A 25,671-nucleotide genomic window follows, 5' to 3' on the forward strand; every position below is an offset into this window, starting at 1 on the left:
AATCCAAGGTGGGTGAAAAGTAAGGAACTTCACAAAATTGTGTTGGGTCTTCTTAGTATTACTCAAAACTGTAGCTCAAAGGACGATATTCCCACCTTAAGTATCAAAAGAGAATCACATTTCAAATACACATAAAATTATTATTAACAGGCAATCTCTGCTCGACACCACACTTCTAGACCCCATCATATGAACACTGCCTTCTTTTCTGCTCTGGTCGCTGCACTGGGCAGTTTACTGTAAAACACATCCAGGAGACACAGTCGTATTTTCTATAAACTTTTCCTCTGCCCTAACATAGCTCTACAAGCCGACATTAGCATTTCCTCGTTGTCTTTTCAAACGGTATTTTCTTCTAGACAATGCAATCAGCATATAAAAACCAAATTTCGCTGCCTGGTCCTGGTCCAGGCAAAGCAGCAGTCTGACGAGGAGAGGGCATTAAGCTCTGAACAAAAGCGTCCATGTCGACCTGTTCTGCAGACTGATTAACAGAAACAAGCTCCAAGGTCTAATCGCAAGTCGAGCCCTGTTTTGCAGACTAATAGAACAAAGACCCAGGAGAGGAGGGGGAGGTACCGCACTGGAATACAAATAAGCAAAGGTAGACACCAGGCTTTCCTGACGGCAGTCGCAGCCTGCGCGGCCAGACTCACAGCCCCAGTCCAGGGAGCCACATTAGGGGCAGGTCAAAATGCAGCACCCGAGGCCTGGGTGCCATCTGCCAACCCAGCACCAAAATGAGCCATCAAGGTCCCACTTTCTTATAAGATTCTGATTGAAAGGAGGAAACGACATTTTTCAGCAGAATGACGCAGGGCTCCGGGTGCTCTGGGGGGATCTCCATTTCCACAGGGCACACCCTAGCAGCTGTTGATCAGGACAGACACCTCCCCCGCCCCGCCCGTCTTTTGCAGTGGCCTGTCACACGGGTGACCTGTGAAGTGTCGCACATGTGCAGGCCCACAAATACACAAGGACTACACACACAACGACGGCATGAAGTTAGAAGGAGAGAGTCAATGTCCATGTTACGCACAGACACACATTTCACAACTAGAGAACGTGGCCTCTTCTCTTGACTGTAAAAATAAACCTTACCCACTGTAAGAACATACAAAATCCCAGGAAACTAGAATGAAAGAAAGAAAGAACATTCCTAAGAGAAAATTGCTGCTGTACGTGTGGCGTATGACCTCTCAGTTTTCATTTTCTCTAGATATTTATATACTTTTTTTATGATGTTATGATCTCTCTGTACATTTTTGGTGGGGATATGGCTTTTGAAATGCTTACTGCTAAACAGAAGAAGAAAAACATGCCACAGCTGATGACTGATGCTACTTCTGGAATGACTAAGACCAAGGGAAGGTACGAATTTTCACTGGAATCATAAAATCTTCATCCATGTGAGTGTCTGGTTAACTGAGGAGGGTTCACACAGCTTGGGAAACATAATCTTTAGGAACCAAAAAGTCAACTTTTTGCGTTGTTTCTATACTTGATGATTTTCTGCAGTAATTATTTTCCTTTCATTTTTATTTTTTTTTCGTATTCTTACTTATAGAAATCCAGGAAGACAAAAGCTTTTGGCCTCATTCAGAAGAAGAGAATTTGATTCAAAACACAAAGAGAATGGATTTTCTCTGGCATGTCTGTATTCTGCTTGATCAATAATCCAGTTATTCTGTTTATTGCAACAATCAACAAGTAAAAACATTCATAATGGAAATCACAAATATCAACAGTTACAGCATCTCAGCACAGACTTCAGGGCAGTTAGGCCTGTGGCTTAGAGGCCAGACAAACTTCAACATTTCCAAAGAAGTGACCCTTTTCTCTGAGGCTTTCAGAGCAGAGTTCAAACTCTACAGAAGGGAATTCCTACGGCAAACAACCTTAAAAAGCGACACCCTCCTTGCTATGTGCTTTTCCCTTTGATAGCAGTACTGAATGGCGCACATGGCGTGTCTGAACGCAGGAAGGCACTCAGCACCCGACAATTCCCTGGGCTCTCCCGGCTGCCTCTGAAGCTGCTCTGCAGGCCACAGCCAGAGGAACTGCCCCCGGGAGGAGCCATTTAAAGCACAGAGGTCACGGCCAGCTTTCTGCACACGCACTCAGGGTTCTCATGTTTCCAACTCGTTCTGCTGGACCTACAGGTGAGTGTTTCTCCTTGCAGAATTAGATCTGGGGAATTTCATCCTGGGCTAGTCCGGACCCCTTCCTCTAACGTGCCTTTGACACCAGGTGGTCCCCTTCCTTGCCTTTTCAGTTTTTGCTGCAAATTTCATACTTGGACATTATTAGTCATAGTAACTGTATTTGCACTTTAAGCCGATCTTTTCTAATATTTGAGGAAACGGTCTTTCTACATCCTCTCTTGAATTAATGCAGACTTGCTACCGTCTTTTCTGCCCTTTACAGAATGCGGACACATTCTGCTAACCCAGAGGCTTTCAAATTCCCCACGAGCTTCCTGTTTGAGCAGCCCTGATGGAACATTTCACATTCAATTTATAGTCCCCATCCAAGATTACCCTTACTTTCCTGGGTGAAAACGCACTACCAAGCGTTATTCATACATTTAAGACGATACTTCACGTAAGTGACCTTAAAAATGCCCCATACGTCTGCAGGTAACAGACATCTGTTCATTCCTCCACGTCTCTGGACCACATGCAGCCCACAGACGGGGTTCCTTTCCTAAACGGTTTCCACTTACCCAGATCATAAGCACCTTGCCGTGCAAAGAGACTGTACAATATTTGCTTTAATAAACTCTCTCTCTCTCTCACACACACACACCCCTCCATACACACAGGGGTGACCACTTTCCTAGACTAAGTTTCCTATTCACCTCACTTCTGCTTCTTTTTGCTTCTCCTCTTCTATCCCAGTACACACACCATCACCAAAAACAAAAAGCAAAGAAAACAAAACCCAAACGATAACAGCCATTGCAAAACCACACAATTGTTACCTTTCAGGGAAGAAAATAACCTTGATTGAGCATTGAGTAAGTGCCAGGAATTTAACACACATGATCACATTTTAATCCCAGGAAAAAAATGCAGGTTTCCCCGCTCTCTGAAAGTTCGCTTTACACCACTTCTCTTTCACGAAAGGCCCGTGTCAGTACCTGTGAGAGGATTTTCACTTCTGTGAAAAGCATCTCAGCATCCAGCCGCCACAGTGTTGAACCGTGTCTGCGCTTTATCTCGATTTACTTTGGCAGGTTAAGTTTTTGAGTCTGGGAACACTCAAAACTTTTTCCCATATAAATTAACAGCAATTGCTTCTCCGCTTTATGCCATTTCGGCTACAAAAAGTTTCACAGGAACGCTCTACTTTCAGATAGCGAGGGCAACCTGCACTGAGCAGTGAAAAGAAAAAAGGCTTGGGGTTGACTTCCAGGTCCACTGGTTAGGAAACGAGTGTCCTGGGTGAGTTATTTAACTTCTCCAACTTCCAATTTTATCATCTCCCAAATGGGGTAACAATTACTTTCTTTACAGGGTTGCTGTGAGGCTTAAAAAGATGGTATATAAGGTACCTGTTGTAGGTATCATCATTTGCACACCCAGCTGACCGACGGAACTGTTGCTCAGAGAGATGAAACCACGGGTAACAGGGTCAACGCGTTCTAAGTGGTAAAGCTGAGGCCCGAGCTCGCTGGGACGGCTGCCCCAGCCTGCAGCCTCCACACCACACAGGCCTCCCTCGGTTAGCGGGCAGGGCCGAGCAGCAGCTGTGTGAGCTACGTCCCGTCCGCAAGTCAGAACTTTTGTGGCGTCCTCCTGCTGGGGGGTCCTGCTGGAGAAGTCTGTCAACCTGAGAGACTGATGGTTGCAGGGAGGGAATCAGCAAGAAGCGCTCAGCCCAGTCTCAACAAGGCCTTCGCTGGCACAGGGACATCCCTGAGCACACCAGGGCTCAGCCTGTCCCCCAGCAAGCCTCCCACGGGCTCAGAGGTGCATTCTGGAGAGGGGGAGAGAGACTGTGCCGCGATGGCCGCCCAGAGCAGCCTAGAAGGGCAGAGGGCAACCCCTCCTTGGCCCCCGTCAGCACAGAGCAAGCACAGCTTTGCCCATCAGGACTTGCTGTGGAACGACTCTGGCAGCACGCAGACCTGGCGGAGGGGCAGAAGGGGCGCCCTGAGGTTGTGCAGATGTGGGCACAACCACCCCTAACCACGTGCTCCGGCCCGCCTCGCATCCTCACAGACCACCAGGAGGGCTGAGGCGCCGTGGGGACCCCTGGCTCCCATGAACCCGTCTGCGCTTCGGGGGAGAAGGCCGCGGAAGGCCAGCAGCGGGGACCAGAACCGGGCAAAGGGGGTCAGCACGGCTGGGGGACCCCCGAGGGCTCTCTGTGTGGTGGGACCTCGAGACACTCAGGTCACCTCACAGGTCAGGACAGAAAAGAAGAAATCCATGTGTGTCAAATAGCTGGAAAATAAATGATACACAATCTACGTGAGCTAATTCAACTCTAGGATTTCGACGGCTGAGAACTCAAATACCAGGGAAAGGGAATCCTACACACTTGACACCTGGTTTCTGACATCCGGGGGACGTCTGCGGGCCCACCTGGTCTGGCTTCCGACCAAACTCCCACTTCACACTGACCACTCTGACTGCAGCGTGAAGAGTCTCCAAGTCTGACAGAAACTTCCACCACTGCTCACAGCACGGGGATAAGGCGTCTGAGTGAAGAAATGACAACATAGAGCCTAAAAATACTGTGGGAGCCTTTCTTTGACAAGTCTCACCGCCTTCAAGTCAGGTGTGAACAACCACCCCGCTCCTTACCCTGACTGACCACCCGCCTCCCTGTCTGAGTGTTTGGGAAGGATCGCGATGTGTCCACGAAGGGCACAGACGTGGTTCAGGGCTTCATTTGGTTCCGTTTTGCTCTGCCATCTCTAGTCCTCCTTGTGGGTTCATGGCTACACTTGACCTTGCATTGGAGATATTTTCTTTCCTTCTCCCACCCTGTGTCCCATCTGTGTAGACCTTCAGTCCGTCAGCCACAGACACGGCTCTACCGCCACCACCCTGATTCACTCATTCATTCAGATACGCACTGGGCACCCACCACGTGCCAGGCACTTCCCCCAGGATCTGCACAGAGAACAAAGCCAACAGTCCCCTGCCCTCACGGAGCTTACGGCCACTGATAACCTCCTTCCACCGCCGGCAGCAAGGCCAGGTTACAAACAAGAGCTGTCAGTGGAACGTGGGGAACGAGAGCACACCGGCAGCCAGCGGCTGGGTTCAGCGTGACGGTCAAGGTCTTCTCTGAGCTCGGCGCACGGGCCCCCGCCAGGCCTGGCTTCAGGGGCGCCCTGCCAGCACTGCCTTCCTGATGCACGTGCCCTGACCTGCTGTCCCCCTCAGCTGCTGCCTGGTGCCGCAGAGGGAAAGCCACACGCAACAGATACCCGCCCCACAGCGTGTGCACACAGGAAGCAGAAGTCGCCTCCACGGGGCAGAAGGACCAGAAGGAGCTGATCCGTGTCTTATGACACACTGAGACGTAGACTTCTCATTTTTAAAGCCCTAGGTTCTGGAGCACACAGTGCAAAAGATCCCGGATCGTCCTGTGTTCTGTCCCCTCAACATTCCCATTTTCCCCCATAAGCACCTCACCACCGAGTCCTGGGAGCCCTGAGGGTGCTGGCCTGGCGTCTACCCTCTTTGCAATGAGATGGAAACAGCCAAGTCCTCCAAGTGGCCGCTTCCTGAGTTGCCTCAGGTCAAGGAGGAGAGGGACATCTGAGGTCACCAGGATATCCTGTTTTAGCGTAAAGAACTCAGCAGAGGAACTCTGGGTTCTAGTTCTGGCTCTCCTCCAAACCAGCTCTGCAACTTCGGGCAAGTCACTCCTCTGTCAGAAACTGCACCCTGGTCCCCTCTGTCACAAGGAGGCAACGCTGGGCAGCACTGACACACAGCCCTGAGGACACTGGCTGCTATTAATTGTCATTACTGATACAGACTCTGCTATTTTTTTTTTTTTTTTTTTGTGAGGAGATCAGCCCTGTGCTAACATCCACCAATCCTCCTCTTTTTTTTGCTGAGGAAGACGGCCCTGGGCTAACATCGGTGCCCATCTTCCTCCACTTTATATGGGACACCTCCACAGCATGGCTTGCCAAGCAGTGCGTCGGTGCGCTCCCGGGATCCGAACCAGCGAACCCCGGGCCGCCGCAGCAGAGCGCGCGCACTTAACCGCTTGCGCCACCGGGCCGGCCCCCCAGACTCTGCTATTTTAATTGTCTAGAACTGTTTTATTAATTTAAGTTTAATTACTTTAATTTTAATTTAACTTAAATTTTATTTATTTAGAGTTGTTGTGAAGCTCGAATGAGATAGCACAAGTGAAAGTTCTCTTAGCGAAACACACCATCCACATGGAAGACTATTACTGTTGTTTGCTAATCGAATCTGTCTCTCAGAAGGTGGGGGAAGATTTAAATTATGCCAGTGGCTGACATGAAGCATAAATGAACGCTCAGGGACACCCTGACACGCCCTCCACGTCCTTCTGCACGATCCACACCAGCAATCAGAGAAGGCGCCCGGACAGGTGTCAGGACGGAGCTGGAGGACAGGCAGAGGTGGATCCAGCAGCACAAACTCCGCAGACACTGGCTTTCCAAACGATGTTTACCGATGTGGCTATCAACGGCAGGGAGGCGGCAAAGGGATTGGTTTTGCTTTCTCCTTTTTCAAATAAACAGGGCAGTTGTTAAACCAGAAGTGAATCCGATTCCGTGCGGCTTTAAGAGCAGTCAGCTGCATTCTGAAACAGGCAAAAATGTAAACAGAGCCTGAAACTCGAGAGCCGGGCAGAGCAGCCACAGGTCTCCTAATGGGAGAGTCGGCGGGCCCTGCGCCAAGAAAAATGCAGTGCTAGCCTGGGCCTTTAAACAGAACCATGTAAAAGCAGAGTGCATATGTGTTTAACACACACACACGAGACCTTTTTCTGGGCCAGTACCTTCCTGAACCCTCTGGAATAAAAGCTGGGATCCTGAAAACATGGTACAGAACAGTATTGTTGGCACAGTCTTGTTCTTCAGCGTGAAAGGACTTTCCTGCTGAACATGGAGATGTTTCTCTCTTTTTTTTTTTGTCCCAAGTTAATTACCAAGTGTGACTGTGAAAATAAAATAAACGAGCCCATTCTGCCCGTCCTCATATCTGAATTCTGTCACATGAGCTGCCAATCGGTTTTCTAATCCTCTCCTCCATATCTGCTGTTAATTTGTTCGCTATTTCAAGAACTTAAGACTGTCAGCAAAATACATGATGCATTACAAAACTCCTAATTGGAAATAAAAACATCTGAAGCTTTCCTGACGGCGTAAACATGAAGTATCATTGCACTGAGCAGAACAAGGAGACACGAGCAGCCTCGTAGCGATGTGCATGCAAACACAATTCCAAATGCTGCAGGAGACTGCAGTCAACACTTAACTCCCACTCTGAAAAACGCTGAGAAAATTACATCTAAATGAATGAATGAACTCAACGTGTTTATGATCGAAATGAGGGAAAGAGAGGAGGGAAAAAATATCCTGCTCACACTTCCTTTGAAAATGCAACTCAACGGGCTTCCTCTTGCTGTTTCAGCCATCTTAGAATCATGCTGCCTGGGCCCAAGCTAATTCTGCTGCAGAAGTTAAGGCACTTCCTCCACAGATACTAAAGCTGGCAAATTACACCTGCATCTACTCTAACGTGAAGAAGTGTGCTCTTTGTCCTGACCCCTTAGTCAGCGTGAAGATCAAATTCATGGACGTCGCAAAGGCCCACTCATGTTCACGAAAAGCCACAGGAGACCAGCCCTGTGCTTCTGTTCCAGAGGGAACAAGGTGCAGGCTGGGGCTGAACCACACGACTGCTCCGTTCAGGTTGGAGCAAGATGGACTTTTCACCTTGTGCAGCTGATGAATGAGTACCCTCATTTTTTTCTACACAGCATCTTAGTATCAAAAGAGCAACTGAAATCAGAAAAAGAAGGGGCCAATCCATTTTTAAATGCCAAGTCCCACGGGTGAGTTTACCAAAACCTGCTCACATTAAAGTGGTGGCTACAGACCCAGTAACCAAAAATGCAAAGATGATTTCAAAATTCCACCTCCCCTCCACCCAGGCCAGACCAGCAGTTACTCCAGGGCTACCATTTGACAGAGAGGAACCTTGTCTCCTCCCTCTAACCAGACTCAGCCTTTAGAAGAGACGCTGCAGAGCTGAGAGTGATCTCAAGAGGAAATCAGGCAGCGTCTTGGCGGAAGAGAATCAACACGAGGGATGTAAGAAGCGCACAAGCTTTCCTGTTGTGAGAGCAAAGTCTTGGGCAGACCTAACCGCCTGGCAACACAAGACCCTCTTCTCCTGTCCCCCAAAGAGGGAAAGAAAAACACAATCGGAGCAGTTAGGAAAAGTTGTGACCAAACTGTGACTCCGAAGACGACACTATGTCCTGCCTGATTCCTTTCCTCAAGACTCTTGGAAGAACGAGATGGTGAAGGCATATATACAGAAGCCACAGAACCTGCCAGAAGGCCTCCGGAGGCAGGAGTGCCCCCAGGAACTCGTCAGCTCTTGCCCCCTTTCAAGGGAGCCCCTTTCTCCCACGACAAGGCAGCCCACTTTCAGTCTCTTCAGTGTAGACCACCGAGCTTTCCCAGACCCGTCAAACCACATCCAAATCCTCTTCCTGGGGATCTTGTGAGGACCACAGCGCCCTCCAACTGCAAACACACACGAAGGCTCTGGAGGGCTGACTGTAAGTTATTGTCCACATACAAATTCCCGCCAAATCGTAAATTAGGAGACACTGCTTCAATTCTCCCTGGTCTTCAGGAAGATTTCAGTTGTGCTACAAGTTAGGAACATGTGCCAAATAAAGGCAAATGTTCCTTTTCTATAGCGAAACCAAGTCACAATCCACATTTTTTAAATACATGAGTTATAGCTATCTTCCTGGTCAGAGAGCAATTACTTTTGAGAAACCTACGACAGGATGGAAATCCTTAGTATCAAGGTTCTTATTTTGATTTCTGTTTTTAAACTAAAACCACTAGCAATATCAGCAAATCACAACTTACTATTTCCTCCAGAAAAGTCACTAGAAGAGCACGAAAGTCACCTTAAGTCAGTTTACACTATTTTGGGGCTGGAAACTCTAACGGGTCTTTAGGCAGGTTCACCTCTGGGTGGAACACAGGGAAGGAGAAACCCAACTTCTGAAGAGAGAAGAGTGGGAGCTCTGGTAGAGATGCCCCAAACTTTGCTTCCAGTCAAAGTCTTAATAGTGAGAGAGGTTAAAGACTTTACAAGATACTAAAATGATCAAGGACGCCTGCAAATAGGTGTACTCTGAAGATTCTGACTCCGGGACCATTTAAGTGCGTGGCCTACGAGAGAAGCGAGGGCCGACCTCATTGCCCGTGTTTTAGGAACAGGGAAGTTAAGTGATTTGTCCCGTGTCACCCAGTCAGCAGAGGCTGAACGCGGGCTGGAACCACCGAATCTGACTCCTGGGGCACAGTCTTCGCATGAAGGTGGACAAAGGTAGAAAGTAGATTGAAACACCAACCCCACTACGTCCGTAATGGCCGACACTTAACAAACACACTGTGTGCCGCGGACGCACGGACTGTCCATCCTCATAACAACCATGTGAGCGAAGTAACGTTGCCGTCTCCCACTCTGGAGATGGGAAGACAGAGGCACGGCGATGTTGAGAAACTCGCCCGAGGTCCCAGGGCTGAGTCAGCGGCAGAGCTGGGGAAGCCCGTCCCTGCCAGAAGTGCTCACGGGGGCATTCCCAAGTCAGTGTTCCAATTACCAGCAGACCTGGGGATATTACTTTTCACAAAATATCTTCACAGTGAGAGCCAAACTACTGATGCCTCCAAAATATATGGTGAAACTGAAATTTCCTCATCGTCAACCTCTGTATTCTTGGTCAAAAGACAACTACCAACAATTCCTAGGGGCAAGACAAAATCCGTTTAAAGATCTCTCTCACTGTAAAGAGGTGTTGGGCAGGAAAGAGTTCAAATTTTCTGGAAATCCCAACAAATTCTGTGTAAAGACAGCTTCAGGTTAACATTTCAGAAGACTAACACAGCCCATTTACTTAAAATAAAATATTAAATATTAAAATAGAAAAGTTTAGAATGTATCAATCCAAAAAGTTTGTACCACCACCAAAAACGGATTACTCCCCATCACATCACATATTTGAACTGCTGTGTCTTTTCATTTCTTGAGACGCTGCAAGATCTGCCTCAGGATCCAAAATCACCCCTCACTCATCATGGCCATCATCCGGTCTAGCTAAACCCTGTCCTACACAGATATGAACCTGACAGACAACAGAGGAGGCTGGCTTGCTGTCACCATCTCAGCAACCTCAATCTGAGCATCTCTGAAAGTCCTGCTCGTTCCGGAATGGCCTGCAGTATTCTGTGCCTGTCGAAGATTTTTCAAAAATCATCTTAGGTTATTGAAAAAATGATCTTAACTCCATGTAGAGCTTCTCTGCCTATCAGAGGTCATTCATTCCTCCACTACTGCACCGTCGTTAAGAAGAGAGCTGGGAGGCTGGAGGAGCTCTCTCTCCTGCCTCTACCCAGAAAAACTAATACAGTCGTCCCCCCGATCCTCGGGTTCAGTTACGCATGCTCAGCCACAGTCCAAAAATAACTACGTCACGAGGTCTGTGTCATTCACTCACTTCATCTCCTCACGTGGTACAGAGATAGTACAGCACGTCCAGAGGACAGTACAGTAAGATCTTCTGACAGAGACCACATTCACATAGCTTTTATTAGAGTATATTGTTATAATTGTTCTATTTTATTGTTAGTTATGTTGTTAATCTCTTACTGGGGCTAATTTATAAATTAAACTTTATCATAGGTATGTATGTAGAGGAGAAAACACACTATATATAGGGTTCCATGCTATCCACGGTTTCAGGTATGTACTGGGGGTCCTGGAACATGTCCCCCATGGTTAATGGGGGTATCAACATCCTACATTACCCTGAGATCAGTTTTCAGATTACTGTTTGATAGGACTAATTTCTGCGGTTTATTCTCTTGCCCTTTACCACCTTCTCACACGTAAAAAAAATTAACTGACGCACATTAATAAAGTGGATATAACCACCACCACCACACCCAGTCCTACTGGGTGCCCTGCGGTTGACTCCAATTAGGAGGCCGCCACTTAGTATCTGTGTGATTTCTGAACAGTTACTTAACCTTTCTGTGCCTGAGTTCTGTCATCCACCAACTGGGAATCAGAAGACTGCCCATCTCTTAAAGGTATTTTAAGAAAATGAGGTAACAGATAGAAAGGACTTGGAACAGAGCCTGGCATATATTAAGTACTCCAGAGGTCACAATCACTGTCGGGTTGATTTTAAACAGAAATATACTTCCTGTATCCATTCATCAGTCCTAGATACTAACCTGTAAAGGTGGAAAAGAAAATTACAGAAAATATCTCAACTCTCTACTCTACAGAGGACAAACCAAGCTGAGTGGGTTGGCCAACCTGAACATACTGTTTGTCCTCTTCCAGCCACTGGGATCCTTTTCCAGGTTGGGTGAGGAAAGGCTAGGTCTGCTCTATACACACACAGAACTCTCCAAAAGTCAATCAATCAATCAATCAGTCAATCTAAGACTTCGCTGATACTGATCTTCTGGTCTAACACTCCTTTTCTAAAGATGGAGAAACCAGCCTGGAGACTAAGCGACTCGTCAAGTTCACATAAATACACTTGGTGGCAGAGCCCAGGCCCTGAATGGTCATCACTCTCCTAAGCAAACCACCAGCACTCTTCTATACCCCTGCAAACGTCACCTAACTCAATCCCCAGAATAACCCTCTAAAGCAGGTAGTATGTTCACCATCTCAGCGATGCAGAAACTGAAGCTCATCCTCTTCAAAACCAGACAACTGACAACTGGTACAGCCAAAATCAAAATGCCTCCTGTCTGGCCCCAGAGAATATGCACCTGCTTCAAGTTTTCTAGAGCTCAGGGCCGAGAATTCTCATCCCAACCTCACCCTGTAACTTCTACGCTGCCTGTGCCTCTGTCTCGTCCAGAGAGCCTTAAAAACACGGACTGCTGGGCTCCACCTCAGGAAGGAGAACCAGAGTCTCGGGGCGTACGGCTTCAAAATCTGCATTCTTCAGAGCTGGTCAGGGGATTCGGATGTGTAACAACATCTGAGAGACCCTAATCTAAGCAAGATATGCTCTGAGTGCTTCAGTGTAAAATGGGGGGCAATGAGTGACGAGGGAGGTTAGCGTAGATGAGTCTGCGTGAAGGGGAACACGGTGACCTTCCCCAAATCCTTCCGTGTCCCCGACACGCATGCAGCCCGCCACATGAACATATACACATCGACCACAGCCCTGCTCCCGCCAAGCCGCCCCAAGAAATCCGCCTCACGAGGGCAACACGCCCTGTGCTCTGCAGCGGTGTCAGGGCACGGGTTACGCTGGAAACACAGCGAGAAGGTTCTCTCCACCCTTCTTCCCACTGAAAGCGCCGAGCCAGAAAAGAGGGAAGACTGTGCGAGGAGCACTCACCAAGGAGCACCGTAGATCCTGAACCCCTTGACCGTCACCTCCGAGTCCTGTAAGTAGATGCTGTTGGTCAGGAGGGCCTGCACATTGTCGAAGTCCTCCGGCTTCAGCTTGGACACAGAGGGGAAGCGGTAGTAGTCCTGCTTGACGAGGTCCGCCATGAACTCCTTGTCGAACGTCAGCTCGTGGTTCCCGGCAATCACGATTTTATATTCGTACGGCAGGTTTCCTGAAATCAGAAGGAGAGCACCAATTAGCACATTCATTTTCCATCACGAAGTGCCCGTGCCGAGCCTACGCCATCGGCAGACAGCACACTCAAGTGAAGCAGCTCACGCGTTCCTCTGGATTTCCATGGGAACCGAAATTTATGACAACTCCTTTACGCTAACGAAAATGACAATAAACAGGAGACAGGGAGCTGCTAAGAAGCTAAAAAGCTACTAAGATGTTAAGTTTTCTGTATCCCTTTCCCTCATCAAATTCACTGTGATGAATCCACACTTTGTAACTATCCAGCAAAAAGCTATTTAATCCTGATCCTCAAAAAAGGTCTGGACTTGCTTTGGTCCTCAAAAAATAAGCCAATCAACTCTTCTTAACAACTCAGGTAACTGCTAAATTTTTAGTATATCCTTCATACAAAAGATGAAGCCCAGCCAAGCGTTCTGCAACTTACATACAGTAAATGAAAGGAACTACATGGTACAATTTCATATTGCAAGTTAAAGTTTACCTTCTGGCTTGTGAATAAAAAGCACATTAATAACAGCCCTTTGATTAGAAGGCTAACTTTCCTCCCACTGGGACAGGAAAAGAAACTGTAAAGCTTAACCCCCTTTTAATATTTATGGTATGGAAATGCGAGTTCTCAGTGTGTGCTTTTTATGCAAAAGTTTCCCGATCAAAATGAGATAATTCTAGGAAGAAGAATGAAAGCTATAAAGGACAACCCAAACACCAGACTTCTGCATAGATTTATAATGTCTGAATGAAGTGCAGATCATACATATTAATAACTCACCGTGATGCCAGTGGCACCAAAATCCGAAGGGAGACAGTGCCGGGCAGCTGTCCCCATCCTGAAATTAATGCCCTTTCTCTTCTCTGTCATTATCCATCCCTCAAGCCTCACCGCTGGGCTGCTGCTCATTTTATTTCATTTTATTTTGAGGGGAAAAAGTGCGGGACAACGGCGCCTGTAATTCCAGCTTCCTGAGACTCCTGGGTCCAATGCAAAATTAATGTTTCTCGCTATTCCAGGAAGAATGCAAGTTGCCACTAGCAGGAAATTGGATACACTTGTTGTAAGAATTGGTCCTTACCAGCAAGCCAGCGTCAATGATTTAATTAGTGAAGTTTAGTGGGGAAGAGAATTATATTTGGGGCGGGGTGGGGAGCAAGTTTTGTTGTAGGTCCACTTGGACTGCAGCACTGCAGGCTGCAGAGATTACACCGTGGAGTCCGCAAGCCCAGTAGCACTCTGCAAACGGACCTGCTAATGTTGAAGTGATTCCTAAGATCTCCAGAATATGCTTTGTAATGCTACTGATTTTTCTTTAGCTTTCAATCTTTAGATTTCCAACCATAATAAAACTGCCTATTTCGCATGAGGGTAAATGGGGAGGCTTAAGAGAGAGATGACGGCCGTCAGAAAATAACACTGGGGGAAGATGAAACCAAAAACACTGTGGCCAGGCGTCAACGGCCCTCCTTGACACTAGCCCCCAGTGCTGCGTGACACGCCATGGCCTCGGTTACCCACAAGGCTGGGATGAAGAGCTCACAGAGAACGGGAAGCCTCTCTCAAACGCACGGTCATGTGAGTTTACAATCTGCACTCGCAGAAGGCAGTAAGGAGCGTGACGCAGTCCCAGCTACCTGACAGAATGATGGTACTCAGGGAGCGATGAGATTCCCTGCGCTTAAATACAGATGCAAGAAGTACTACCAGGCTGCACATTCCCAGTCCGCAGACGCTGGAAATCTGTGAGGCGGCCCACAACTCTGACATCCTGGCTCTGTGGCCCCCAGGACACCGCACCCCCAGAATCAGCTGTGCTGCCACAGTTGGAACATTCTCCTGGACAGCAATCTGTTCCACAGCAGGGCCCACCCGCGTGAATCTCAGAGCATGCTGTCCGCACAAGCCACGAGGCAGCTGCCCGGTCCCCCCACTGTTGGTGACGACAGACTCCCCGTGAGCCTGTCCTTGACGCACCGCCGCTCCCGCACGAGCACTTGGCGCCAGCTTTTTCCGTTTAGAGCTTTGGTTTGGGGAAGGCCTGGGTGCGCCTGGGAGATAAGAGAAAGGAAGGGCATTTTCCCCTTCAGCCAGTCTAAAAAAGGTAAAACTGCTTCAAGGTAAATCTTCCTCAGGAAGACAGGCCTCTTGGGTGGCTTGTAAACGAAATTTTGGAGACTCAGCGTAAAGCAGCACCCACCGAAACGAAGAGCCGCAGAAAGGCGATGATATCTGCACGTTGCCAGCCAACACCCTCCTTCTGGGACTCGACAGGAGTCTCCTACCCCGTCCTCTGTTTCCACGTCATGAGACTGCCATGCGTCTTTCCTTTCTTTCAGCTGTAATCCGCCCACTTTTATGTTTTATGTGAAAAGTGTGAGAGTGCAGCTGACACATCTCCTGTTACGCGATGGCGTTCTAGTTTTTTTCCAGAATAGATTAATTTGGAAGGCTCTGCAGTGAAGCTCCAAACTTCTTGGTATTCAAATAGCATCACTTTAAAATTGTCAGACAAAGAGGTGCCTGCCTTTATGCATTTTATTCAGATCAGGCCATCGAGGCTGACCTGCCTGAATAAAAAACCAAGGCCGTATAGAGTTATTCCAGCACAGAAACATTCTTGCTTTGAACGACCTACAGAACTCTACCAACTAACCAGCTTTCCCAAGACATGGTATATGCTCTACCGGTGATATGTAACATTAGTTTAGGCAGAATGGAGACAAACTTTTGAAAAAATGTCAGATAATTTTGTATGTTTTAAAAATGCATATTTGGAAAAATACAATATAACAGTACAAGTAATGATATATGGCTTCATTTTTCTATTTTACTACTTTTCATTCCTATTTTCATTTTTATATATAAAATAAGAGATGATTTAAAGAAAACTATTGAGCAAATAAGATAACACAGATATGGCAAAGTGACAACTGTAGCAAGCGAATGAATAAAATGTGGGAAACTAGCCCATCAGTTCAGGTTAGAGTCATAGACTATAGAGAGAACATAAGCTCTTGGAGGCAGCAGTTAAGTCTTATTCTAATCTGTATCTTCTAGTGTATCTGTATCGCCCAGTTTTACCACATAAACAGATGCTCCCTTAGTAAGTGAAGGATAATGAAAGTCAGCTGGGTCAGCACTGCTCCTCCACAGCTCTGATTATCCCACACTCTTGCCACCGCCCTAAGCGACCATCGCAAAATTCTTCCAGATTCCTCTCTAGCTCCCAGGCTCCTTTTGACTCCCTGCTTGGCACACAGTATGTCCTTGAACCTCACGGTGGGCTCTCTTCATTCCCTTCCCTTCGCTCTCCTCTCACTCCATCTTCTCATCTCTCTAATAATTGGCCTCATAATCCCATTCCTCCCACTCCCGCTGGCAGTGTCCTTTTCCAGACATCTCTCGCTGATATTTTGGGCCTCTCTCTCTTTCCACTGAATCCTCCTCCTTAGTGAGTTTATGTTTCCCACCCCAGGAAAGAAAATAAACAAGCAGTCCTTGACATGCACACACACGCGCACACACACACACTCCTAAACATCCCCAACCTTGCTTCATCTTTGAGATGCTTCCTCATTTCACTTCTAACTTTCTGGAAAGAAAATTCCAGAAGATTGTAGCTGGCAGGCAAAATTCAGCCCACAGGTGTATTACAGTTACAGCTCAACCATGTTTTATTTAAAAAAAATTGAACTAACATTTAGAAATCTGGAAATATCACACAAAAAATTCTGGGTTTCTAGCTTCTTTCGGAAAATCAAAAGATGAGACAACACTGACCTCCAGTCTGCCACAGACCTCCCCACTCCCTGTTACTTCTCACACCTGGCCCACTTAGCACGTTTGTGTTGCCTGATGGGCCACTCTATTATTAGACTTCACAACTTTGAGACAAATGGTTACTCAGAATTTACCCAAGGCAACCTGGCTTCTGTTTCTGTTCTCTTCCAAAAGCTTCCTTGGAATGTCGACAGTAACCTCCTAACAGCCAAAGCCGAGACTTTCCTCAGTGCTCATCTGCACTGAGCACATGCAGTGACATGCTTGTCCTGAAGGTGTCTCGTCCCCTGATTACTGATGCTGCACTCTCCAGCTCTGCTGGCCCTCTCTGATGTTTCCCCCCCTCTCCCTCTTCCTCCGCTCCCGCTGCGCCCTCCTCATTCTCAGAGAGTCCCTCACATTCTCCCCTTCACCTTTACTTCTATGGACATCAGTTAATATTTTCTTACTGTTCGCCTCACATTTCTGTTCTTCACAATTCAGTTTTTAAGCTACTGCAACTTAAACTGTGAAGGCAACATGGTGTTGAGAGCAGGGACGCTGCGGCTTTGCCACGTGCCAGCTGCACGACCTTGGACAGAGTCCTTCTGTCTCTGAAGTGTGCTGGCAAAACAGGGATGGTTGCTGCACCTGCCTCAGGGGCTGCGGCCGAGCCCCCCTGAGATGAAGCTTCCATGGCACACGCGCCACGTGGAGGAAACAACCAGTGCGAGGTAAGTATTTGCTCTCCAGTTTCTAGTTCTGCTTTTTGCCTGCGACTTATTCCCCAGACTGTGAGGCCCCTGGAGGCAGGCACCGCGGCTTGTGGCTTCTTGTTTCGCCCAAAGTACCCAGTTCAATACCTTCCACACGGCAGGCACACGGTTAGGATCCTTTTACTGAATACGTGAAGGAGTGAACGACCCTCGCGAGATTCTCCAGGAGCTTCCTCAGGAGAATTCCAGGAACGGGGCTGGTCATCCTGCCTATGACAAGCTTTAAGCGGGTCACGCGTGCCTCCAAGCTTCAGCCCTCCCAAAGTGTCCTATCTCTGCCCAAGAATCTGGCCTAGTCAAATAACCTCCAACAAATCAGTTTTAAACTTCAGTTTCCTCAAATATAAGTGGGGGGAGTAACACTCCCACCCCAGGGTCTGGTGGGCACTAAATGAGACACTGCGTGTAAAGAACCCACCCGGTTTCTAGCCCTTCATGATCACCCAACAGGTATTAGCTGTGTTACGATAATTATTACAATGATTACCCTTCCCAGTCATCATCCAAGAAAATATTAATTTACCCACAAACTGGACCACTCCCTGGTCACATGGCACAACGTCACTACTCTCAAAAGGAAGTATCTGAAGATGGAAAAGAAAACTTCGATATTCCAAAGGCAGAACCTGGCGTGGTCCAGCACGTCCTTCAAGTTCACAAAAGGGTTCATAAGGCGTCTGGATGTAGAGGTGATGGTGGGGGGCCTATAAGCCGTCAACCTTCCACAGCACAACCCAGCGCCTATGCCGAGGTGATGCCAACCTTGCAAAACACGTGCCCTGAACATGTCGCTTCTTCCCTCCATCTGTTGTCCGGTTACCCATCTCTTCTAATATTTACTGAACACCAACTAAGGTGCCAGGACTGGCCCCTCATTCGCAAACGCAGAGTATAACCATGACAGATAACATGCAGACCCTGTTTCTCTCAGGAGTCACTCTCATTTGGTATATCCCTAACATCTCATAGAATCCGATGGTGGCACTCTTCCATGAGTGTGTAGAGAGGAACAGAAGATCTAGAAAAGCGTAAGATCTTTGGCGACGCACACGTCTGATAAATCCATCATGACTCTGAAGCAACACACGACGAACTGTGTCAAGGTCAGCCTCCCCTTCCTCACCAAACTCCGGACATTTAACGTGTCCCCTAGAGTGGCTTCCATGAATCCCAGCACACAAACCCAGAAGGATCCTCGAGACGGCCTGATCTGGGGATCTGAAAGCTGTGCTCGGCGAACCTCCCCGGGGCTGGAGCAGGACAACAGGGGCCAGAGACGGGCCGAGAGGCGGGACCTGCTCCCACGTTCGCCACAGCAGCACTGCTTCCTTTATTTTACCAATCGGGGAAAGGTTTCATTGGAAGAAAGTTAACCTTGGCTTAAAAACATTAAAGAGAAACCAGTGGTTTATCCAATTCTATTTTACTGGCAGAGAAGCTGAGAGCCCGAGAGGAGCTGCCACCGGCTCAGCAAAGTCACAGGCCAAGCTGGGGGGCACAAGAACAGCTCTTCTGCCTCCCAGATTCTTTCGGGGGCTCTGCATTTCTACCAGCCTTGTGCAGTTCGGCTCCAGGCCTACCACTTACCTGAGTGCTCCTCACAGCACTCTTCACCTACGGTGACCTCTCTAGTTCTAGGCGGCTGTGGCCCTTTTTGTTTGTATCGTGACATGAACTCCCCATTTAGATGCCTCTCTGGCTGTGTCATGGACTACTCCTCCAGGGGACGTGAAGCAGTGTCAGCCTCAAATTCTGACAACACACATCCTGGCTCAATTAAGGCATTCCCCCAATGCTGCTGCAGCTGGGTGTAATTTCTTTGCCACTCACTCCCAAGAGAATGTGGGAGCCTACCCAAGAGGAAGGGAAGGTCAGAGACTTGGGAAGGAGAAGGAAAAAACCTCCTTTGCTGAACTTTATGCAGGATCCCAGAATTTAAAGACATGTTGGCTATATTATGAGAACTAAGGTGAGACTTTGACGGTAGAATAGAAGTCCCAGGTAATAGATCCAAATGCCTACAGGGACCAGAGAGGTAAAACAAAGCAATGGAGAGCAGTGGGGACTCAAGTGCATCACCATTTAAAACAGACATTGAAGGGGCCGACCCCATGGCCGAGTGGTTAAAGTTCTGTGCACTCCACTTGGGTGGCCCGTGTTCGAGTGTTCGGATCCCGGGCACAGACCTACACCACTCATCAGCCACGCTGTGGCAGAGACCCACATACAACATAGAGGAAGACTGGAACGAGTGTTAGCTCAGGGTGAATCTTCCTCAAGCAAAAAAAAAATACACATTGAGAGGCTCCGCTCTGGAAAACCAGATTCCTTGCTAGCTTGCCCCCCACCAAAAAAAGTTCATGTCCCTCAAAATTAAGTGTTAGACAACTACAACCTATTTTTCTGCTATAAATCACTGTAGAATGTATTCCTCTCGGAAACCCAAGCGCAGGTCATATGAAAATCCTAGGTCAATTCCAGAGCAGTCACCTTCCTTGGCAATCTACCCGCCACCTGCCAGAAGACGGCTCCTGCCCTACCCTCTCCATTCCCCATGAATGGGAATGTGGGAACCGGGCAACCAAAAGGCCGAGGGGTTGTGGCTAATGCCAAACACCACCTTCCCGCTTCCCGTTTTTATCAGGGATCTGGTAGGCAAGGCTAATGGACTGCTCTCTCCTATTTGTTTCTGCTAAAACCGAGGGAAAACCCCCAGAGTACAACAGCAGTCCTCTGTGGAAGAGAGCATCCAAAAGCAAACACGGCTTTCTGGGTTTCCTGGGAGAGAGAAAACCTAGTTATACAAAGGTGACAGATTTTCAGATCTCCAATCTCTATGCCTATTCCCCTCCATACTCCTAAATTATAGACTTTGAAAATGTCTGAGGAAACCAAGAACGTTTATGGCATCACACTCTTATTAACTAGAGCTCACTCTGGAGCAAGAAGAAAACAACACAGGAGAACCTGCTACAGCTCCCAGGTGCCCAGGAAATCAGACACACAGGAACACCTCCAGGCTCACTCTCCCCTGCCAATGGGCGAGAAAATATCTAACTTTCTGAGATTAAAAAGAATAAAACAGATGTAAAGTCAGACCTATTATCACAGGACTGCTTCTAAACAAAAGAGACCTACTGCAATACAATCCCATTTCTGAAACCTTTGGCCTGCGTGGGCAGTGCCAGGGGCCAGTTCTAAAACACTGTTCCCTGATGCCCATGTTATAAAGGGACCTGTTAAACCCCCAAGGTGGATAAAAGACGGGAGGTTTTTCTGCTTAAAATTATTATGATATTTTTAATATCGTGACTCCAGCAGAGAGGGAAAATGTTCGAACTCTAGAAGCCTCTCTATTCCACTGAGGACTGAATAAGAATAACTTGGGCTTGAAAACTGGCCAAGCAGAAAATTTTGCAGGAGGATGAAAGAAAAAAAATACTACCAATGGCTATGAGGATGGAAGAACTATGAGGCTGTGGGATGGACTAAGGAGATATGTCATCTAAAGTCCCTCCTTGACGACTGGGGGCTGAGGGCAGAGAAGGGCTGAGGCCAGGAGGCAGGGACAGGGCTCTGTAGGCCTGGAGCAGGCAGAGCTTGCCTCCCCTGTTGTACTGCCAGCACAAGAGAAATGGCTGGCACTTAGCAGTGCCCACTCCTACTTGTTACATGAACGAATGGACCTTCACCAAGCCCTCTGGGCTCCACAGTTCGCACTCACTTGCCCTGGCTGCAAAGCCACCAGAAACACGCAGCCAGGGCAAGCTCCGCCTCTGACCTCAGTCTGTCCCCCGTCAGGCTCCATTAATTCTCACAAGTCCTGACAGCTCTCACGTTAATACTCACACTTGCTGATGGAGCCACACAGCAGGTTCAGACCGCTACCTTCTCCTCTGAAACTCATGCATTAGGATTTCTTCCATGCTTGCAATGGAAAACCAAGTCTAAGAAATATTAAACACAGAAAACTATATTACAATAATGTCAGGGCTGAGCTGGAAACCCAGGAGAATGTGAGGAATGCTGAGTGAAAGCCCGGTGGTCTGCTGCAGGAGTTAGGGCTAGCCTGAGAAGCCACAGCTGAAACGCTCCCTGCTCTTCTTCAGCCTCCTCCATAAAAAGAATCCCAAAGCACCTGGAGATGTTATAAGCCTGAATCCACACAAAGGAGGCAAAAGTCCATCCTCCACCCAGGAAAGCAGACCCCCTCTGGATCTGAGCGGTCACCATGGCATTGATGGCAGGTAGATGACGCTAAGACGTGTAGACTAGGAGGGAGCAGGCCGATAGTAACTATTAGGGACTTGAAAACAGCTCGGAGAGGTGACTGCCGCTCTTGTGTTGGCATGCATTCCTGTCTCAACCATACTCTTATTCCAACATAACTTTTCGTGACTTCAACACACACAGAGACACACATACATTCACACACTCATTCATACTCATCCATTTTAAAAGACAACCATAAGGCGGTAGAAATGAATGACAATATCCTCTTTGTTTCCCAACTGAGTATCTCTACGTTGCCGCCCAGACCAACACGGCATGTTCTACACGTGAAGCTGTGGTGGTAACTGCTGAAGTGCAGCTCCAACTATACCCGAGTGTCACCATCTGGCTAGACAACTAGAACCACAGGTAGTCTCTTCCCTGTGCATTTTGTCCAACCTCTTCCTTGCAAATGAGGGCCTTGGCTTGCTGAGAAAGATTTATCCCCCATAAAACAAATTCGATCTGAACAATGAGACTATCTTCTGAAGACCCTTCAATCTACTTCCTCAAGCTTCAAAAAACCAGATCCAAATCAGGGTTCCACTGGATAGTCACAAGAATTGGCAAAGACATTGTCAAGTCTCATCTCGAGCAGCTGTGTGCATGTTTCTATCACTCAAACGTGTTGGAATGTAGGCATGAGGGAAAGATCGTGGGCTTTGGAGTCAGACAGATTTGGGACCAAGGTTCTAGTTCTGTCTCTTATTACTTGTGAAACTCAAACTCAAAACATGCTATTTAACCTTCATATTACTCATCAGAAAAAATGAGGATGACTGTACAATCCACACTACAGACTGAGTGAGATCAGGAAAGGACCTAACACAAATCTGACACACAGAAGGATGACAAGTCCTATCATTATTTTTATCCCGTCTTCTATTTTGCATTGTAACTTCATTCAGGATACGGGGCCCATCTCCTACTTCCTACCACCTTAAAAGAGTATTCAATAAATATTTCTAATAACCTGGTAGTCTTGACTGACAAAGTCTATGTGAGCTGAAGAATAATATGTTATTGTTTTTTCCCCACAAAGCCTTTAAAAAGCAACTGAGAAAAAGGTGTTCCTTCCAGCAATAATTATAAAACAAGTGGCAATTATTCTACTGAATAATTAGAGGAACAACGCAAATCCTATGTGTTTGCATTTTAAACCGTTAAGTATAGTGAAAATCAAATTAAATAAAAATAACACAGGCATAAAGTCCATATTGTGTAAAAGAAACAATAATTTCAGAGGCTTTTTAGATTCCCTCCCCACCTTAACCCCGTAAATAGTAATAAAAAACCTTTTTGTAATAACTACTATTATTTTTGCAAGCTGAAACAATGTTTGGGCAGAGGAATGCAGGATTTCATTGTGTGGTGATTCCAAGGGGCTGGTCCACAGAAGCCAGAACAGAGGGTTGACAGTGGAAATAAAATCTCTGCCTTAACAGCGCCACTGGGGCTGGATGAAAATGGTCTTCTAGAACTTGATTAAAACTAAATTGAAAAAGAACATATTTGGCTAATATTACATTAGACTAAAATATAGAAATGAACCCTAATACTCTCGAAATCTAATAAGAAAAAGCCATCTCAATTTCCAAACTTTCAAAGCATCTTCTTTAAATGCATCACAGATCAATTTACATGGTACTTTTGCCAATAAGCAAAACCAAATCACAGGTTCCAATTGGCTTATATTGGAAAGTGTGAGAGCAAATGCTAGAAAATGCAATTACCGCAAACAAACTCCATTTTCTCCCCTCTGAAGGGAATTTCAGAGAATATTTTATTGCCATCAAATAATATTTCTGAAGGCATCAATACACAATTCTATTTTCTTTGCAGAGTCCCCACTCACGGTATAATCTAATCCCCTCTACAGAATATGTTGAAATTTAGAGAAGAGCCTACGAAAGGCGATATTACCTTGCACACACATCCTACGTCAATTTTAATAATTTGCACTCTGGACAGGAAGCCACACAGAGCAAAATTTAGGATCCAATAAAATCGACTTTTCCCATTTTATAACTCAAAATTTTAATGAAGCATTTCACGGATAAAATTTTAAGAGAAATCTCTCAGGGAAGGTTATTTTGATCAGTAGTGACAGCGACAAGACAGAGGGAATGGAGGCCACATTCATTTCCTCTTCCAATTTTGCTTCTCCCTCAGCCTTCAACTGGCACAATTTTCTACTAATAAGAGCTCCAGATAATCAGAAGCTACAGAGAAGACTTCCTGGGGGTGTGAAACCATGAAGTCTCCTACTGATAGGCTGGGGTTTCAGTGAAACACCTGTTCCATCCGTCTCTGATCTCCTTCGTTGGGAACAGCTCTGTGGCCTAATGCCACAAGCCTTCCCTCTGGGGTGAAGTGGTACGAAGTACGTAGTATAACTCCTCAGGAAGAAAGGATTTCTGGGAAGGCCATCATGGCCGTTGGGGCCCGAGGTTCCAGGAAGTACAGATGGAGGTCTATTTCGCTTTCTCCATTTTTATTCCTTACCCATACGTTATTGTCTGAATGTATGTGTTCCCTCAAAATTCATACGTTGAAATCCTAATCCCCGATGTGATGGTATTGGGAGGTGGGGCCTTTGGGAGGTGATTAGGTCATGAGGGTGGAACCCTCACGAATGGAATTAATGTCCTTATAAATGAGACCCCACAGAGCTCCCTAGCCCTTCCACCACGTGAGGACACAGAGAAAGTACCATCTATGAACCAGGAAGAGGGTCCCCACCTGGACTCGACCGCGCTGGAGCCTTAATCTTGGACTTCCCAGCCTCCCGAACTGTGAGAGGCACATTTCTGTTGTGTAAAAGCGGCTCAGTCTGTGGTATTTTTCAACCTGAATGGACTAGGACATCACAGTTTTCTGGTTTCTAGAGACCTAGCCCCCAGCATCTTAAAGCTACAGTTCAAGAGACAAATGTTCACTGTGTCTTCCTAAACCCATCTTTTCTCATAAGCAGTATGCTTAAAGCATACATAAGGTGTTCTTTAAAGCTCTCCTTTAAATAATTCAATTAAATATTTTAAGGAATCCAGGTAATCAGGCCACAGTTGGAGAGCACAGCTGTCTGCTGAACACTGTTCCCAGCAAGACAGTAAAATGATAAAAAGAGCGCAGGTGGTCCTGTTCTGTGAACATGTTCCTGAACACGTGAAGTGAGGGGAGAACACACTGCTTTAGCCTTAAATTGTCCATTAAAATCTATGTCCAATTCTCTCCCTTAGGGTACACATCCATGCCCTCTGAAAAGGCATGGATTTCCCACACTTTTGGGTTCACTTCTTTTATGGGCTGAATTGTATCCTAAAATCCATGTTGAAGCCCTCACCCCCAGCACCTCAAGTATGTGATCGTATTTGAAGACAGGGCCTTTAGGGAGGTGGTTAAGTTAAAATGAGGCCGTAGGATGGGCCCTAATCCAGTCTGACTGGTGTCCTTATAAGAAGAAACACTATGGACTCAGAGAGACACCAGGAATGTACAGTCACAGAGGAAAGAGCACGTGAGGACACAGTGAGAAGGTAGCCGTCTGCAAGCCAAGGAGAGGCCTCAGGAGACCCTGATCTTGGCTTTCCAGCCTCCAGAACCATGAGAAATAAATTCTGTTTTTTAAGCCTCCCAGTCTTGGCATTTTGATGCCTAATCCACCTTCCTACTAGGCAGACTTTGCTTAATCACCCTACGCACTAAAGCTGAGGTGACCTTAGCAGAACACAGGTCTGACCGTGGATACTCCCTGCAGACGCTTACACTCACCCACTTTAAAATCCTCCTAGATCCCTGTTATTGCCTACAGACCAAAGAGCAAACACCCCGGGGGGTGGCACAGCTCTGTGGTCTGGGCCTGCTCAGCCACTCCTCCACTCAATCTTGGGCTCTGAGCTTGCCAAGTGCTCGAAGTTCACAGAGGAGAATTTGTCTACAGGGCTCTTCTCCCACTGACTACTGACCTCAGGAGGCTCAGACCAC

The 25,671-nt window shown here is 47.1% G+C and overlaps 1 protein-coding gene across 2 annotated transcripts in view; it reads right to left on the reverse strand.

Annotated features, from left to right (window-relative positions):
- MPPED2 (metallophosphoesterase domain containing 2) overlaps positions 1-25,671 on the reverse strand; it is a 167,561-nt gene that overhangs the window by 70,153 nt on the left and 71,737 nt on the right. For both annotated transcript variants that reach the window (XR_009220838.1, XM_058546185.1), the window contains exon 4: positions 12,637-12,862. Coding sequence is in view for 1 of the 2 variants with exons in the window: in XM_058546185.1 (XP_058402168.1) it covers positions 12,637-12,862 (226 nt within the window). In the remaining variant the exon portion in view is untranslated. The remainder of the gene's footprint in view (positions 1-12,636; positions 12,863-25,671) is intronic.

This window comes from Diceros bicornis, chromosome 7, assembly GCF_020826845.1.
Source record: "Diceros bicornis minor isolate mBicDic1 chromosome 7, mDicBic1.mat.cur, whole genome shotgun sequence".
Lineage (NCBI taxonomy): Eukaryota > Metazoa > Chordata > Mammalia > Perissodactyla > Rhinocerotidae > Diceros > Diceros bicornis.